At 40.8% G+C, this 16,502-nt stretch overlaps 1 protein-coding gene across 9 annotated transcripts in view; it reads left to right on the plus strand.

Annotated features, from left to right (window-relative positions):
- ABLIM1 (actin binding LIM protein 1) overlaps positions 1-16,502 on the plus strand; it is a 185,719-nt gene that overhangs the window by 86,745 nt on the left and 82,472 nt on the right. For all 9 annotated transcript variants that reach the window (XM_067536958.1, XM_067536948.1, XM_067536949.1 and 6 more), the window contains exon 6: positions 263-356. In XM_067536958.1, the coding sequence (XP_067393059.1) occupies positions 263-356 (94 nt within the window). The remainder of the gene's footprint in view (positions 1-262; positions 357-16,502) is intronic.

A 16,502-nucleotide genomic window follows, 5' to 3' on the forward strand; every position in this document is an offset into this window, starting at 1 on the left:
GTTGATTTTACATTCATTGATAGCAGCAGAGGATCTGGCCCACAATGTGCACATTTGTGCTTGAATGTCTCTTGATTCTCGAAGGCAGTTTAAACACTGAACTTAAATGGCGCTAACTGAACGGTGATTTCATTTGAGCTGCAAAACCGCTACCTTGGTTTCTGCCCCCATTCACCTGTTGTTGTCAATGGTAATTTCACTGAAGACAAGTGAAGAATACAAGCCCCATTGTAACTTGTACCTTCTGGATATTTTATTTCAGGGATGGTGCCCCTTATTGTGAAAAAGACTATCAGGTTCTCTTTGGGGTCAAATGTGAAGCATGTCACCAGTTCATAACTGGGAAAGTCCTAGAGGTAAGTAATACACAATCTATTGCTTAATAGCTGGATTTTATCCTACCGTACTGCAGAGTACACAAAGAATTTGTCCCATGGGAGTTTTACTGTTGACGTCAGTGGGAGAAGAGTTAGCCTGTTGCTAGGTGCTTTGGAAAATCCCAGCCACCAAGGAAAAATGTGTAGTTGATTCCTGATTGCCCTTGTTTCTGTGGAGATGTCAGTGAGATGATTTTTTTTTTTGTATGGTACTGCACAAAGGTGATGGTGAGTCTACATCTGGAACATTCTGGGAAACTTGGGTGAGGGTTAGAAAAAGTACTGAGTGAAACACCAATAGGAACAATAAATGTTCTCTGGTTTATAGCTGTGAAGAGGGGTAAGAACACTAAGTTTCTATTGTTTGGAAGAGATGAGATAAAGTGATATGAGTGATACTGAGAACACAGAAGGGAGGAATGTTCTTGAGAGGACATTAAGTGAGTAGCATGAGTAGCAGCAGCAGAGGCATGACTGAGCTGTGCAGAGTACAAACCCACCTGAAAACGGTGGATATGTACTTTGCATGGGTCAGCTGTGCCTCCACTGCCACCACCTGTGCCGCCACAGCTACACTTCTGTTGATACTCATGTGAGCTTGATAACAGCTAGCACGAGTATGTGTACACAAGCGGGGGAGTCACGTGCTTGGCTCATAATGTAGACACAGTTGTACAATCACAGAGATAAATGCAGCTGTAACGCACAGGTGAGTGTGCGTGTTACCGGTCTCCATCTTCCCCTAATTTGCAGCAGCTATGACTCTTTTGCAGCTCAGACTGTAGCAGCTCATGCTTTTAGCTCTAGAGGTCTCTGGTTCAGTCCCCGATGAGTTGGCCAAGATGGTGGCCATCATATAAAGGAGCCAGAAGATGCTAGAGCATCCCATGCACTTGTCATTGCTTCTGTTAAAATGAAATATTTTTTTTATTCAATTAGTCAGGCTCTTTGTCGTCTTCCCTTTTAATATGTGCGTAATCCTTTTAGAGATCCACTGGATAATTAGTGAGATCACAATATAGCCTTACTTGACAGGAGGAAGGGTCCCCTCTCACTTATATCTGCTGATAGTTTGCTCTGTGCTTTAAAAAAAAAAATGCACTGGCGAAGGAAGTGTTGAAATGGGAACTGCTAACAGGAGAAAACTAATGGGATCTGGGACTTAATAAATTAAACAAAACAAAAATTGACCTTGGATAGCTTGCTTGCTATTACTGTAAAAGGGATGCATATGATAAATGTACACACCCTGTGTACAGCAGCTGAATTTATTCCTTGACATTGTGTCCAAAATAATATAGGGAAGGATGCTGGAGGCTGAATAGAGTTTGTCAGAATGAGCTCCCTTTCTTCTGTCTTGTTGAAGAAATGCTGCCCTTTGCTGAGTAAGGGAAGTTTGAGCTCAGAACATGTTGGCTTGAAAATGCATCATCCTTTAGAAGCAATCTGCCTTTCTGAAGAGACCTTAGAGCAGCTTGAGCTAAACTGTGCCATGAATGAATGAATTCCTTTGAAAATAGTGACTAAGAACAAGTTAACTCAACCCAGCCAGGCCTCGGGTGTCCATCCAAACCTCACCTGAGCAAGTTGAAGTCCTGGCTTTAGCTCTGGTGGGGTCCAACTGTGGAGGATGGAGAGCACTAAGGCCCAGCAAATTTTGTTCCCGAGGTTGGTTTCTCTCACTATGACTTTGGATGCATGTTTATTATTGAAAATAGGAAATAACATTCAACTGAAACAGGAATCAAAGGGGAAGTTAAGCAGGTGCCCCCAACCACATTTAATTTTCTAGAGCTCAGGTTGTAACAAACTACTGTTAAGGTTTAGACTGAATGAATGAAAAGCTTTAAGTAGTTATAAAGCCTTGCTAAAATATAGAGCCATTTGAGTGAACTTTTGAATATGTGGGAGCATTAAGCATATGTACTCAAGTTGGAGTTTTACTTTTGTGTATCTTTTCCTCTACCTTTTGAATACTTTTTACCTTTACTGTGTTGTAAGTCTGGTAAATCTCTAGAAGTTTTGCTTGAACATGGACAACAGAAATTGACCCAGTGCTAATAAATCAGTAGCATAACTAGTAGTAATACAGCAGGGGGCAGCAGCCGCCCTGGTATGGAACTACTATCCAGTTCCTGCATAGCCTGAGAAAATCTAATAACAAGTATGCTGTACGTGCTTCCTAATCTGATAATATGAATTTTAGTGTGTGGTTGCTGTCAGTAAGGTGTAGACTGACAGACTAACTGGCCTTCACTTAATTAGTAGTAATATCTTGCCAGATGAGGCATATATGCAGTCTGCCATTAGGAGATTAGTTTAAACACCTTATAGTATATTTTACTAATCTGGTTAATCCACAAATAAAATTCTTCAGATCTCATCGGAGAAACGAAGAGAGCATTAGAAAACTCTCCATCAACCAGTGGCTCAGGTGGAGTGATTGACCTGCTGAGATACACTAATTAGTGTGATTAGTGATGCTCAATGGAAACTTCAGGCTAGATACCTGGCAGCTGCTAAGGTCCTTTTGCACTGCTAGAGAAGCCCAGTTCTAGACGGGCTGATAAAGATTCTCCTATCTTGGGGGAAACATAGGCTGAGATAAACTTGCCATAGCTTTTTGTCAGCCAGCTCTGTGCCCCCTGTCTTCTAATTCACCCCCCCTTCCTCCCTCCCAGCCTGCCTGGGGTGTATCGTGGCTGGTTACGAGCAGGGAGAAAGTGTTTTGGGGCACAGAAAAGCTATTATCAGGAACTGGGACCAAAGCACCAATCCCTAGTTGGCAGAATGATTACTAGGATGCCATTCTAGCCAGTGCAAGTTAGAGCAGCCTTATGCCAGGGTTTGTAGACTATTGTAGAGCTGGTTGGTGCAGAAGTGCAATTGACTTGCCTTCACTGGATGAGGGAGGACTTACCCGCAACCCCCCAGATCCTATCTAAGAGTTTAATTTAGATTCATCCTTTCAAATAGAGATTAGTATTTTCCCTTTGTTCTTTTTAGCAACATTTTTTTTTTTTTTTCAGCAAATCAAGGCCTGGTGATTTTTTTCAAGTGAGTGAAATCAATCGAGTTATCTCCTGTATCCAGTTTGTGTCACAGGAAGCAAACCTTGTTCTCTGCGTAAAGCATCAAATTTGGACGAGGAATTAGACTAAAGGTTCTGCATCACAGGCTAGCCAGATCTTTACCTATTGTCCTATGGAAAAAGGCACCTAGTATTTTGTCTTTTCCAGTTAAAACCAAAAAGTGGATTAATTGATCTGTAGATTTCAGCATTTCTTAAAAGGAGGACATATATTACACTGTCCATATTACACCTGATACAGTGTAACTGAGATCCTTCACAGCTGGTTATGGTAAAAATAGGGAGAGCACAAAGGAGTGGCATAAAACTTCATTTTGTTAAACAAGTTTGGTGGTATAAGTCCATTCTTTAATGACTAGAGCCTACATTTTTAAAAGTGCCCACCCATTTTGAGTGCCTGCTTAGAAACTTCTAGGACCTGCAGCTCCCACTGATTTTTGTCAATACGTCTGAAAATCAGATCCTAGATGTCTTAAATCTGGCATTCAAAAATGGAGGTACCCAAAATCAAAGAAGTCTTTTGAAAATGTGGGCCTTAGTATCCACATATCAGAAAGTAGGACTCCCACTCATGCTAACAGGTACTTTTGGCATTCTCTGCAGAGACCAATCTCCCTGGTTCATTCAATACTTGAATATATCCTGTCTTCCCCTGGAGCTGATCTCTTAGGGCAGGATTGAGGTACATTGGGACAATGATGCAGCTGCTGGTGTCCTGATTCTGTGAATAAATAAAAGACTCCATTTTACCAGGCTATCAATCTGAATAATTAAATCTACTAAAAAGGAGCAAGGTGGGAAAAAAAATCCTAGGTTTTGAGTCAGGTCAGTGAGATTTTGCTTATATTTCTGGGCATTTTACTGCTTTGTGACAAATAGCTGGTAGCGGTAGCCTGCACACAAACACACTGAAAATAATAAATATCCAGTAGGAGAGAAATCTAATACATGTACAAGAAATCATAAATTGTATTGTACATTAAGGATATGCGGAGTTGTAGTCAAGGCAACAGAGGTCAGTGTTCCTCTGCAGGTTTTGCTGTGAGAAAGGAACCATCACTCATTTCCTGTTAGCACTGACGAAAATCTTTCCTTCTCAAGATATAATGGTATGAAAGGAATTTGGATTGATCTTTAAAAGACCATAGACTTTCCACTGAATTTAAAGTTTACTTAACTTTAGTGTGTTAAAGTTTAGCCAGTGAAAGATGCTAGATTGACCGTTCAGGCCCTGATACTGCAAATTGCTAGGCATTTGTGTAACCCTACTCACATGAATGAAGGTAAGCACATGCTTAGATATTTGCAGGATTGTGGCCCAACTCATTTTGCATAAGCTGCCACGTATAGTAATACTTAGCTCTCCCGGGGCCAGATTCAAAGCCCATTAAAGTCAATCAGGCCCATGTGAATGTATTTCATCCATACATGAGAGAACCTTTGACAAAGGATGTAAGTAATTATCACCGTTTTTCAGAAGGAGAAACTGAGCCACAGACAAGTGAAGTGACTTGCCCAAGGTCACACAGCAGAACTGGTAATAAGACTCGGGTCTTCTGACTCCTAGTCTAGTACCAGGCGGGCTTTCGGCCCCTACTGATACAAACAGGATTTGAACAAGTGATCTAGAGATCAAAGCTCCATATGTGCTAACAAATCCCTGAACCAATTGGTTTCTCTGTCCATTTAGTTCTGTAGCACAGCTTGCTTAATATTCACTGTCTCAAAGAAAAAGCAGCCATGTGATCTCTCCTAGCTAAAGCTGCGGTATGGCTCTAGTCCTGTTGGTGAAGCAACTCTTCCCATTTCATGATTGTATGACACTGGAAGCATCACATAATGTCTTCAGAAGACTATTCTTTTCTTATGTGTGTATTTGCTTGTCTCCTACGAGGTCTTGAAACTGCTTCACTACCTTATGGCATAATGCCACCTTAACAGATGAACCTGAATAGAGAAATGCCAACGACCCAGTAAGCTCATCTAACTTCAGCTTGAAAGACCCAAGTTCACATCAGCTATTGTTCATGTGGCAGTTTATGCTGCGCTTCTCCTGATTTTAAAAAGGAGCACAGCGATATATATCAGTACTTCTATGTACATCTAGAAATACCTAGACAGACACCAGTTTAGAGATGCATTGCATTTCCACAGTCAGAGAAATGCCCACTATAACTGTGTAAAGAATTTGTGTCCTTGTTGAAGAGAAGAATATGATACTAAGGAATAGCTCTTCACAAGTAAGAGGTGCCCACAAGTCTCCTTCAAAGTGTTTGCTCCTCCTACCCTGCCCCCTGTGACTGGTACAGAAGCCAGTGCTGTGAAAGATTCCAATAATTATCTGCTGAGTCTTATTTATGTAACCAAGTATTTGGTTCCATATGCTGATTGAATGAGGAACATTTATTTCATGAACTTTGCAGAAGCTTTTAGCTGAGTTTTAAGCAGGATCCTCTGAAGAACATCATTTGCTTCAGTTAATAAGTAAATAATGCTAACAAAATAAAGTATTATTGAGGTAGAAGAATAAGATATGTTAAAGTAATATTGTCTAAGGCCAGGACTCTGCTGACATTGAAATGGGACTAGTCCCGTGTGTAAAGTAATCTACATGCTTAAGTGCATTGACTTTCAACAAGACATAAGCGCCTAAGTCACTTTTGAAAATGGGAGTTATGCTCCGAAGGCACTTAAGCGCTTTTGGAAATGTTGTCCTCAGTGTCTAAGTTCTACACTAGGTGAGCACTTCCTAGTAAATACACATCAGTGCTCAGGTTTTTGATGTAGGTGGATCCTATTAAAACAATGGAGAATGCTATTCAGAAAAAACAATGCATGTTATTTTTTTATTCTCTTGCATATGCTGTTGAGATGAGCTGTTTAGATGACACTCATGCATTTGCTATCACAAAGTACATCACTTTCTGAGCTGTTGATGTGATTGCAGTAATAAGACAGGTCAATGCTTGTCTTGCTTTAAAATTTAAAATCCCCAGCTTTTGTAAACAAAGCGTTTTGTAGATGAAAAGGAAAGACTGAGAATAGGAGGAGTTTGAAAGTGTTGTTGCTCTGCTGTATTTTTAAAGGTATCCATAATCCTGGATTTATAAAAAGAAATGAAATTTATGAGAGACTCTATTAGTATTTAATTTCCATAGCACCAAAAACCTGGTGGGTGCTTTGCAGGCATGTGAAAAGACCCAGTCCCTGACCCAGATTGCTTGTGGTTTGGATAGACAATATACAAACCCAGGGAGAAGAGACAACAAAGAGCAGTGTGAATGAGCAGTGGAAGATAGCACGTTGTGTTAATTCTCTGATTTACCTTATCTGTAATTTGGTTTATTACTATTATAGTAATGGGGCTTTGTGAGCATATTGCATAAGTGACACAGGTAAATGCTGGGAAACCTTCAGCAACAGAGGCACACAGCAGTCGTTGCCTGTTCTAATTCTGCCATTTCAGTCATGGAGGTGGGTAGAATGTACCGTGGTATGTTTGATTATGGACCAAGCAATGATCTCTATGCAGCATCCTACTCAAATTCTTCTGATGTCTAAAGCATCCATCGGACATTATCTCAGGCAGAATACAGGTAAGGCTGGCTGGAAAAGAAGAACTCTGTTTTGTGAAAAATGTAGGTGTTTCTAAAATTGGTTTTGTTCTGCATTGGAACAAAACCAAGACTTTTCAAAAAATTTTATGGGGGGGCAAACACCACCTCCCTAACTGCTGTATAGCCAGCAGCCAGGACACTTACGTCAGATGTGGGAGACTCACGTTCAACTCCCTACTCTGCCTGATTCAGATCAGGGACTTGAACCTGCCGAGGGGAGTGCCCTAACCATCAGGCAATTGGCTGCTCTGGGGTGTAGCTCTGTCTCTTGCTCCAGAAATTCCATCCTAGACCTAAGAAACCTTCCTGACAAAGGTTTTGTCGAAACTGACCCATTTCCACAAAGTTTTGGTTTGGTTGAATCAGCATTTTTCAATGAAAAAACATTTTGTTGAAACCTTCCCCGACAGCTCTAAAGACAAGTGTAGATCTAGATATGTGCCTGACTGAAGGGGTCTCTTCATCACTCTTCCCACATGAGTTAGAAGTTGCCTCGGCAGCTGGAGTAGAATTCCAGTGTAAAATAACTGTTCAAGGGTAAGGTAACACACACGAGTGACACCTACCACCCCAGTTAGATTAAAATGGAAGTCTGTACAGTGATCAGGTTTTTTTTAAAAGACATTAAAGAATTAAAATGGCTTTCTGGATGTTTTCTGAGTGTTCTCAAACTCGTGCAATCTTAGGAAAGTGCCCTTTGTGCTGTTGAGTTCACAAGACCTTTTAAACTCCTCAGAAGCCGTGGAAGGACTATTTAGTAACCCACATAGATTCTGATTTCGGGCTAAACCAACACCTCTCTCTGAAGGAGAAACGGTCTGAGTTGTTCTCCCATCAAATTATTACTTTTGAGCACCAAGAAATGGCACTGCCTTCACCTGGGTCATGTCTCTTTCCCCTTTCCTTTTTTCACAATGGACTGCCCCAGCGACTGCTAGAATGCGTCTAATGAGCAGGAAGAAGAATCAGGTCTTTCTCCTCATTGGCGTGTGTGCTGGGTAGTGATTGAAGAGCAGAGGAGGTGAAGGGGTGGTGGCTGTGTTTTAGTTAGAAACACACACATAATCAGAAGCTATGAAAGCTGGCTCAGTGAGAGCATGAGCATGCAGAGCATTTCTCCTAGTGCTCTGAATTTGAAGAGAGGTGGAGTGTGCTGCTCCCCAGACTGAGGAGAATTGGGAATTAGACTAAAGAAGCCTTAGCAAAAGGTACCTGTCTTCTTGTGAAAACTAGATGTAGATGCCAACTTTGGCAGAGAAATGGGAATATAATGCTTGGGTTGGGGGGAAGGAGAAGGGGGAATGTGAATTGTAAAGTGGCTGAATATTTTATGAAAAGGCAGTGACGATGGATTCATTTTCTTTTCATGTCCTCATGTTCATCAGAGGGATTTATTTATGGGCTCAGTGTCATTCTGCTGTTTAGAAAAAGAGAAAATAGCTAATGAAGTTTTATGGCTACATGCTGAATGGAGGGTTAAATGGAGTTTATGTAGTTTCTAGTTGCTACTGTGCGCTGAAGTAATGTGGGACCTATGAACTTTTCTTGTTCAGTAGTTTTTAATAGATAATATGTTGCTTTTTTGATTATTTCTGTAGGTTTTCTGTATAGGGATCAAGGCTGTGATCACTTAAAAAGTTGTACTGCCTTTTAGCTCAACTGGTCTTATCAGTTAACGTTAAAAGCACGGCATGTTTTTAAAAGGTGATTTTTGTTTCCTTCAAAATGAGGAAATGAGAAGTTTAATAATAACACATGGAAATGGGTGGATGCCTCAGTCTGATTTTCTGTATAGCATCTTGCAGTAGTAAACAGTAGCATGGATTTGATTTGTTTTTATTCAGAAAACTAGCAAATAAAAGAGAGGCTTTGGTAATTGCACAGGACGCCACAGTGTAAGTAGCAGTGTTTGGAATCACTCCTGTAGAATCTTGTCATCCTTTTTTTGTCCGGGCTTCTAAAACCTTGAAGCACGAAGTAAAATTGCATGTTATGGAAAGCCTTTTCTGAAAGAGGAGCCAGCATTGCACAAAAGTTAGGGGGATTTTTACCCGAAAGGATTATAAGGCTGACGAGGGACATCTCCATTCTGAAAAGATCAGACTTACGATTATGAAAGAAGACAATATGTGATGCTGGCAATGCCCCAGCAAAAGTGTGGTTGTCATGGCAATTTCAAGGAGAGGGTGTAACTCTCACTCAGCAATGATTTGGAGACCGACACTGAGCCTGCTTTCATTCCGACGCTACACAGGAATGTTAAGAGGATGTAGAGGATGCTGAATAAGGAAAAACAGGTTGTGACAAGTCAGTGCAAAATTACCAATTTAAAATATCGTTATTGCCACAAAAAGACTTGTGGAGTCTTGCAGGTACTTATAGATTGCATGGCTTATATGCATGAATTGCTTTTTGAAATACTCTACTGCTAATCAGAAATATTTCTTTTTACTTGGCTAAAACCATATGGTAAAGATGCTGTATTTTCCTACGTGCTACTTTGACTTCATTTTTTATCTCTAATGTATTGTAAAAACTACTGGAAAAGCTCAATATGAAAACTTTACCAAGCTGATCAAAATATAGCAGAATGGCATTGCACGAGTTGCCTTTATACCAGTAGTACTAAGCTGTTTCCTGCCACTGGGGGGAGGGGTGGCAGCTGTTGTGATCACATAATTGTGTGTCCCAGTATACCAAGTGCATTGGTAACAAAATACTGATGATAAAGGTACCTGGGACAAGTATCACCTTTTTAATGGACTATTTACTTCTTACAAAATATAAGTAACCAAGGGCTACTATAGTCATCTTGCCATTGTACCTGAGAAGACATACTAAGAATTCACTTGTTTGGCTCTTGCTTCTATCGGCATGACAGGTTTCCTCTTGGTATAACTTAAGTGAAGGGAAACAGCATTGCATTTCCGTTTTGAGTTCAATTCTGAGCTCCCACTGATCCCTCTGCTTCCTATTATGATACATTTTTTTTTTAACTTTGTATTGTGGTAGTGTTAAAGACCACAGCTAGATCACTGTACAAATATAAAAGAAATGACAGTTTCTGCCCCGAAAGAGCTTACAGTGAAAATAAGTGTCACCCCGGGTTGTTTCAGGGCCGGACTTTCACTGTGTGAGTGAGATGCAGCGAAGTTGAGTATAAAGAGGCCTGGAAGCCATTTGCAACCCTTGGAAATTATTGTAACCCAAGATGGGTTACTTCTCATTTCTGTGTCACTGAGCAGATCCTTCGTGGAGGCTAGGTGAGCTTAGATGACAAGACCACAATGAAAATGCATTTTGTGGTGAAATGACGTGCAACAGGTTCCAGGGTGCAGGTGTTTCACTTTTCATGTCCTACTCCTGCTCCTATTGAAGTGCCTGGGAATTTACTATCAACTTCCAGGGGAACAGGATTGGAGCCATAATGATACTGGCGAAAGATGTTTGTTAAGCAGGAAACAGCCATACTCAGCTGGAAGCTTAAAATCCCCACTATAATTTGAGAATTGGGGCAGACAACTAATAGAGTCCAGGTCTTGGCGCACTTAATGATGACTCTTACAGAGGTCAGTCCGCTGACTGCATTGGGCTGGCAGTGTGTTTTCATGGCAAAAAGGCAAGCTTGGAATCCCTGCAGAGACTTTGAATACCTCCGGGGCTAACTCCAGCCTCCATTTTCTGAGCAGGCACTTTACAAATGAAGACATATTGTCACACTGGTTGGATTGGCAGGGGGCATTTATTATATTATTCAACATCAGTATGTCAAAATCATAATAATTCGTATGAGATATGCCGTGTCAGGTACTGTTAAAAAGGCTATAATGTGCCAAGTAAGACGATGATGCAGCGATACGGGCTAGGAGGGTGCTAAGCCAGAATGACAAGAAAATCAAGCGTCAATCATTCAGTTTTAGTGGGAGTGTTTGAAGAAGTTCTCAGAGCTGAACAAAGGATGGACAGTCTTTGCGGTTAAGCCATCGGGGTAGACGTCAGGAGACTTGATTTCTAGTCTTGTCTCTGCTACCGACATCCCTTGAGATTCTGGGCAAGTCACTTAATCTCATCTAAAAAATGGGGCTAATACTTACCCACTTCACAGGGAGATGTGAGATTTACAGTCCAGTTACAGTGTGAAAAGTAAAAATTGTGCTGTGAGTTTCCATATTTATTGCTTATTAATGATTTCCATAACAAATTAGATCAATCTCTCTCTCTCTCTCTCTCTCTCTCTCTCTCTCTCTCTCTCTCTCTATATATATATATATATTGTAATAGGTTTTGCAGAGATGGCAGTTATCTGAAAGTCGAGCTGGATTTTTTTCTTTCTCATACATGATCTGCAATACAGGCTTCGTAGATTAAATTGGGTTACACTGTGTAACCCTCGTTTCTTCAAACGATGCCCTCGGTGACATCTGTGCAACTCCAGTGCCTTCAGTGGGTTTGCACAGCTGTAACTGATGGAAACTTAATCAAACTTCCCTTGGTGAGGCACAGGGAGAAAGTTAGCTGGATTCAGCTTTTCGTAGGTGTGCTGGCTGTGCAGTGCCATCCGAAGTAAAAAGCTATGCAAACAGGTTTTTGTCATTTAAGTAAGCAGGTATAACATGCCTGGCAATGCAGACAGTGAGCACATCTGTTGAGAGAGAGAGAGAGGTGTTTTAACAGCTATTTTTCAGACAGCAGAACCAATGTACTTTATTATCCTCTGAAGGAAAAAAAACTATAGGAAGACCAGTTTGTTTGTTTATGATTTAAAAAGGAAAAATGAGAGATGAAAATGCTCCAGGGAGGAAGCGTATAGGATCCTGCTGCTGGGAAAATTTCCATCTTCAGAAGAGATTTCTGGTGTGCTTCAGAATTTTGCGCACACACATGTTCATAGTGAATACCTGGCCACTCAGCTGTACATTAGGATAACAGCATGGTGGATTATGATATTGTGAGAGAGCCTTAAATATAATGTTTGTTATATTACAAAACTTTTGGAGAAAAGGTTATGGTCTTGGACTATGAGGATGATTCATAGAGTTTAAGGCCAGGCGGGATGATTGGATCATCTATTCTGACCTCCTGGTCATTAAATTTCATGCGGTTACACCTGTATTGAGCCCAATAACTTGGTCTTGGCTAAAGCGTATCTTCTGGAAAGGAATCCTGTCTTGATTTGAAAACTTCAGGAGGTGCAGAATTTACTGCTTCCCTTGTTAATTTGTTCCAGTGGTTAATCACCTTCACTGTTAAAAGGATACTTCTTCACATTACTGGCTCAGAATGGTGCTTCCCAGAAGCAGTCTCTTGCCTTTATAAGGAGCCGTCCTTTCAGTCTGTAAAGCGCTTTGGGATCTTGATGAATGAGAGTTGTATTTGTACCTGTGTGGGTGAAGTATTGTTCTCGGACTTTCTTAACTGCATCTCAGTATTTGGAAATCTGCATGGTTTTGGTCAATATAACTTTTCGCATATAATCCTTTTGATTAAAACAAAAGGGGAAATGATATACATAAAACATTACTAACAGGAAGGCTCTGTCAAGTTTCTAGGGAAAAGACAGCGGTGCTCAGTGCAGAGCTCTGTCACTGTTTCACTTCATAACTCGTATGTTTATATTATCTCAACAGTCTGTATACCACCAGATTTTTTTTTTTTTTTAAAGAAAGGTGCGGGTGACTTGGTAAGTGTGAGGTTCACAAGATTAAGTAAGGTAGTATATCCAGTACATTATCCTTTCACAAAAGCCTCATAACTAGCACTCAGAAACAAACAAAAAGTCCATCTTTGCTGCGTTTCCTGCATTTCAGTATGCTGGAATGTGCATTTGCAGTGGTTTTCTCTCTCTTGCTGCAAAGAGACTGATGATTGAACTTTGACAGCTCATCAGCCCTGAACAGAAGCATTAAAGTCAGCACTGATATTTTGTTAGCAAGATGGAAAGAAATTAAGACTTATGTCACAATTGAAAGGCAAGTCACCCTGAACAAGCAGTTGTCCCTAGGACAAAGCTACTGGAAAGCATGTCTGAGAGACTCTGATTACCTCCAAAATAGTATAATAGTAGTATTGACTTTGGTTACAATCGGCCAGATCCTTTAAGTGATTTTGCCAGTCCAGGATCCATACTCCCTGTATGGAAACAAAGCATAGGAGGTGGTGCAGCACATAGTGTGGGAGTACAGCAATATATTGTGGAAGCTGAATGTTACAAAATATCGATAAAGTTCACAGTTCTGCTTATGAATTGGATCTGTCCCATCACGTTATTTTATAGAGAAGAAATTAGTATTTGGCCTTGTCAAGGAATTTGTTGTCAGAAAATTCCTAGTAAGAATTGCTGTGCCAGAAATCTGGGTGTAAAGGAAAGGTATATGTAGATATTCCAGGGGCTAGATTCTGCCCTTATCTACACCCTAATAAAGATATACATTTGCATTTTTGTAATATAATTAAGGGTGGAATTTGGCTCATTGCTGGGTCATCCATAAAGGACTTGACATCATTTGCTTAATTTTATTATTGGTTCTTATTTAAATAGCACTGTAGATGTACATGACTCGTACAATGGGTAAAGTATTTGCCATGCAAATAAAGTCCCTGCCTAAAAGAGCTTAAAGACTAAAGGTACTTGGAGAATTATTGTTGAATCTGCCAGAACTTTTCCAAAGCACATACATATTGGCCACCTAGCGATGGAAGATTTAATGGTAAGGAGCTGTGGGATTTCATTGGAATATGATATTTAAAGTGCACTTCAGAAAAATAATTGAAGTTGACATGTGGTTCCCAATATATTGTCTCTCAGTGATGCCATATCAAATGTGCTCAGGTTACAAGTAAAACTCTGATTTTCCTATCTGCCAGCCTTTCACGCTTGCCCTGGAATCTGAAAATCCAGCAGGATTTCTGTTTTTTGCATTACCAGTAATAGATTTTCTAATTATAATTTGGGTCTGTGATGGGAACAGGCACTATACTTTTACTACCCTTCCAGATTCACTCAATCCAAATATAGCAGAAGTGTAGAAGATAAAAGGAGAATGATGTACATCCGGTATATGGGGTATGAAACTGGAAGAATGAGACATATCCGAAATACTACATAGTAACTTTTATTTAAAATCTTCAAAATAAAAAACCGAACATACAGCACATCAAAACTGCCTGTGGTTAGCTTTAAATTACTCACTGCGATTAGTCCTCACTATGTGTAAATGTAACATTGTGATCCCAACATAGATGTTTGTGTAGTTCTGGTAATCAGCAGTAAAGACATGACTTTTGTTATTTTCCCCAGGAATATAGAGAGTATGTATTATATGGTGGCATTGTTATACACATTCTACCTGTGTATGCACTTTAAATATCATCAGACATGAGTTTTAGTAAGAACTGAGGGCAGGGAATTGTCAGGAGGTGCAGGTTTCAAAGAAGGGGGTCATAGAGAACCGGTCTATTACACTCAGCTGGTGTAAAGAGTGCTGATTCATAAAAGTCAGTGGACCATTTACACAAGCTGAGGATCCAGCCCAGAGAAGCGCTCACTTCTTTGTTGTAATAGACTTAATTAACAACATTGCATGATTCCCAATGTCAAAACATCCTGTCAGGACTGATAGCAAGTGTAATCTATAACAGCACTCTATGTTGACCTAATTAACACCAATAAATTGCAAGGCTTAATGCAATCCATCTGTTAAGGGATATATTAGCATGACATTAGCCCTCAGTGCTGGGACATACAGCAGTCTGTCTGTGTGATAATTGGAAAATGGGCACGAAATAACAGTGCAAGTGTTCACAGCAGCAAGTCAGGCTGAGGTACCATGACAAGCAATGGGAGGGCTGGTTTTCAATGATTTCTATGCACTTCCTCTCTGCCATCCACATTCCTAGAGATCCCCTGATGAAAGAATACTTGTGCAATGTTCTCTAGTATAATTTAAACCTTGTACCCAAGGAGATAATGTGGTTAGGCATTCGAGGTGCCTTTAGATCTTCCTACCTCTATTTATCCCCCTATCGCAGGAGACCATCAGCAGGCGGCCGACCCCTGCATAAAGCCATTGAGTAAATTGTGATCCCTTTAATCAGCTTGCTAACTCCACCAGGATAAAAGAGAGGAGAGTGTGGCCCTCTGGTCAGAGGGAAAAACCCTAGGAACAACCAGCATTCGGGGGGAGGGGAAGCGTAGTCTTTTGGTGTGGTTTTTTGTTCTGTATGTGGTTTTATTTACCTGTAAAGCCAGATCCCAGGAAGGGAGTAAATTTGACCTTACACAGCATGTGTAGCCTACTCAGAGCCACTTGCTCACACTCCATTAGTGCTTCTCCAGGAACGTGGGACCTCTGCAGCCTTGTCTGCTTGGGGAATGACATCTGAGACTCTAACCCAGAACAACAGCAACATATTTTTTTATGTCAGAAGGGCAAGAACAGAGTGCTACCTTCCTGAGCAGCATAAGAGCAGGCTGGCATAATTCAGGGCAGGAGGCTCAGACAGGACCCTGACAGTTATGATTTGTAGAGCAGCAACCAAACTAAGGGTACGTCTACACTGATGATTGAGCGGTCAGTGAAAACCCACCCGTTCAATCGATCCCGAAGTCAACGCAGTAAAACCCCCCCTCAAGCGGCGTAGTGCTGCGTCGACAGGAACACGGTTCCCGTCGGCACAGTGAAGACGCTGCACAGAAGGGAAGCACAGCAGTCGACGGGAGTTACGCAAGCTACTCTGTGTAGTTTGCGTAATTCCCGTTGACTGCCGCCGAATCGCCGGGTGAGTGTAGACCAGGCCAAGTCAAATAGCCTTAAGTTCATTCTTGAATATTTACTAAGAGGTGTCTAACTTCCCTTTGGCCAAGTGGTGTTCACCTGCCGGAAACCTCAGTGGAAAAAGGAGAAGAGAGTGAGACAATGTGGCTGTCTAAAATACGTCTGATGAGAAGATGCTCTTCTAATTTGGGTATACAATAAATGCATGGGGGCAAACCTATCAGATAAGGATTTATTGAAGAAATTGGAGAAATCTGAGCTATTACCACACTTCTCAGGCCTAATGCTGGTTGCAGATGTGTAGAAGGATATGTATCTAGGCGTTTATGTGGTCTTCATTGCGATAATATCAAAGCAACAAGGGCCTGGGCTTTTTAAAGGTACAGTACCCAAATAAGATTTACCACATTAGAGCTCTTTTCTCAAAGCTTAAATTCTGCTTCACTTCCCTTCCTGCTGGTAATTACAGATGCTGCTCCATGTTGACTGAAGTCCTTCCCAAGCATAGGAATCGTACATTTAGTATATTGTCTGAGGCTGAATATCTTTAGTAACTTGCTAAATAGATAAAGGCTTGAAAAAAGTGGTGGAAAATTCAGGCTAGAATTAAGTTAGAGGCAAGCGTAAGTTCTCCTACTGTTTA

The sequence above is a fragment of the Emydura macquarii genome, unplaced genomic scaffold, assembly GCF_026122565.2.
Source record: "Emydura macquarii macquarii isolate MOO-44397 ecotype Brisbane River unplaced genomic scaffold, CSIRO-AGI_Emac_v2 contig_3692, whole genome shotgun sequence".
NCBI classification, from domain to species: domain Eukaryota; kingdom Metazoa; phylum Chordata; order Testudines; family Chelidae; genus Emydura; species Emydura macquarii.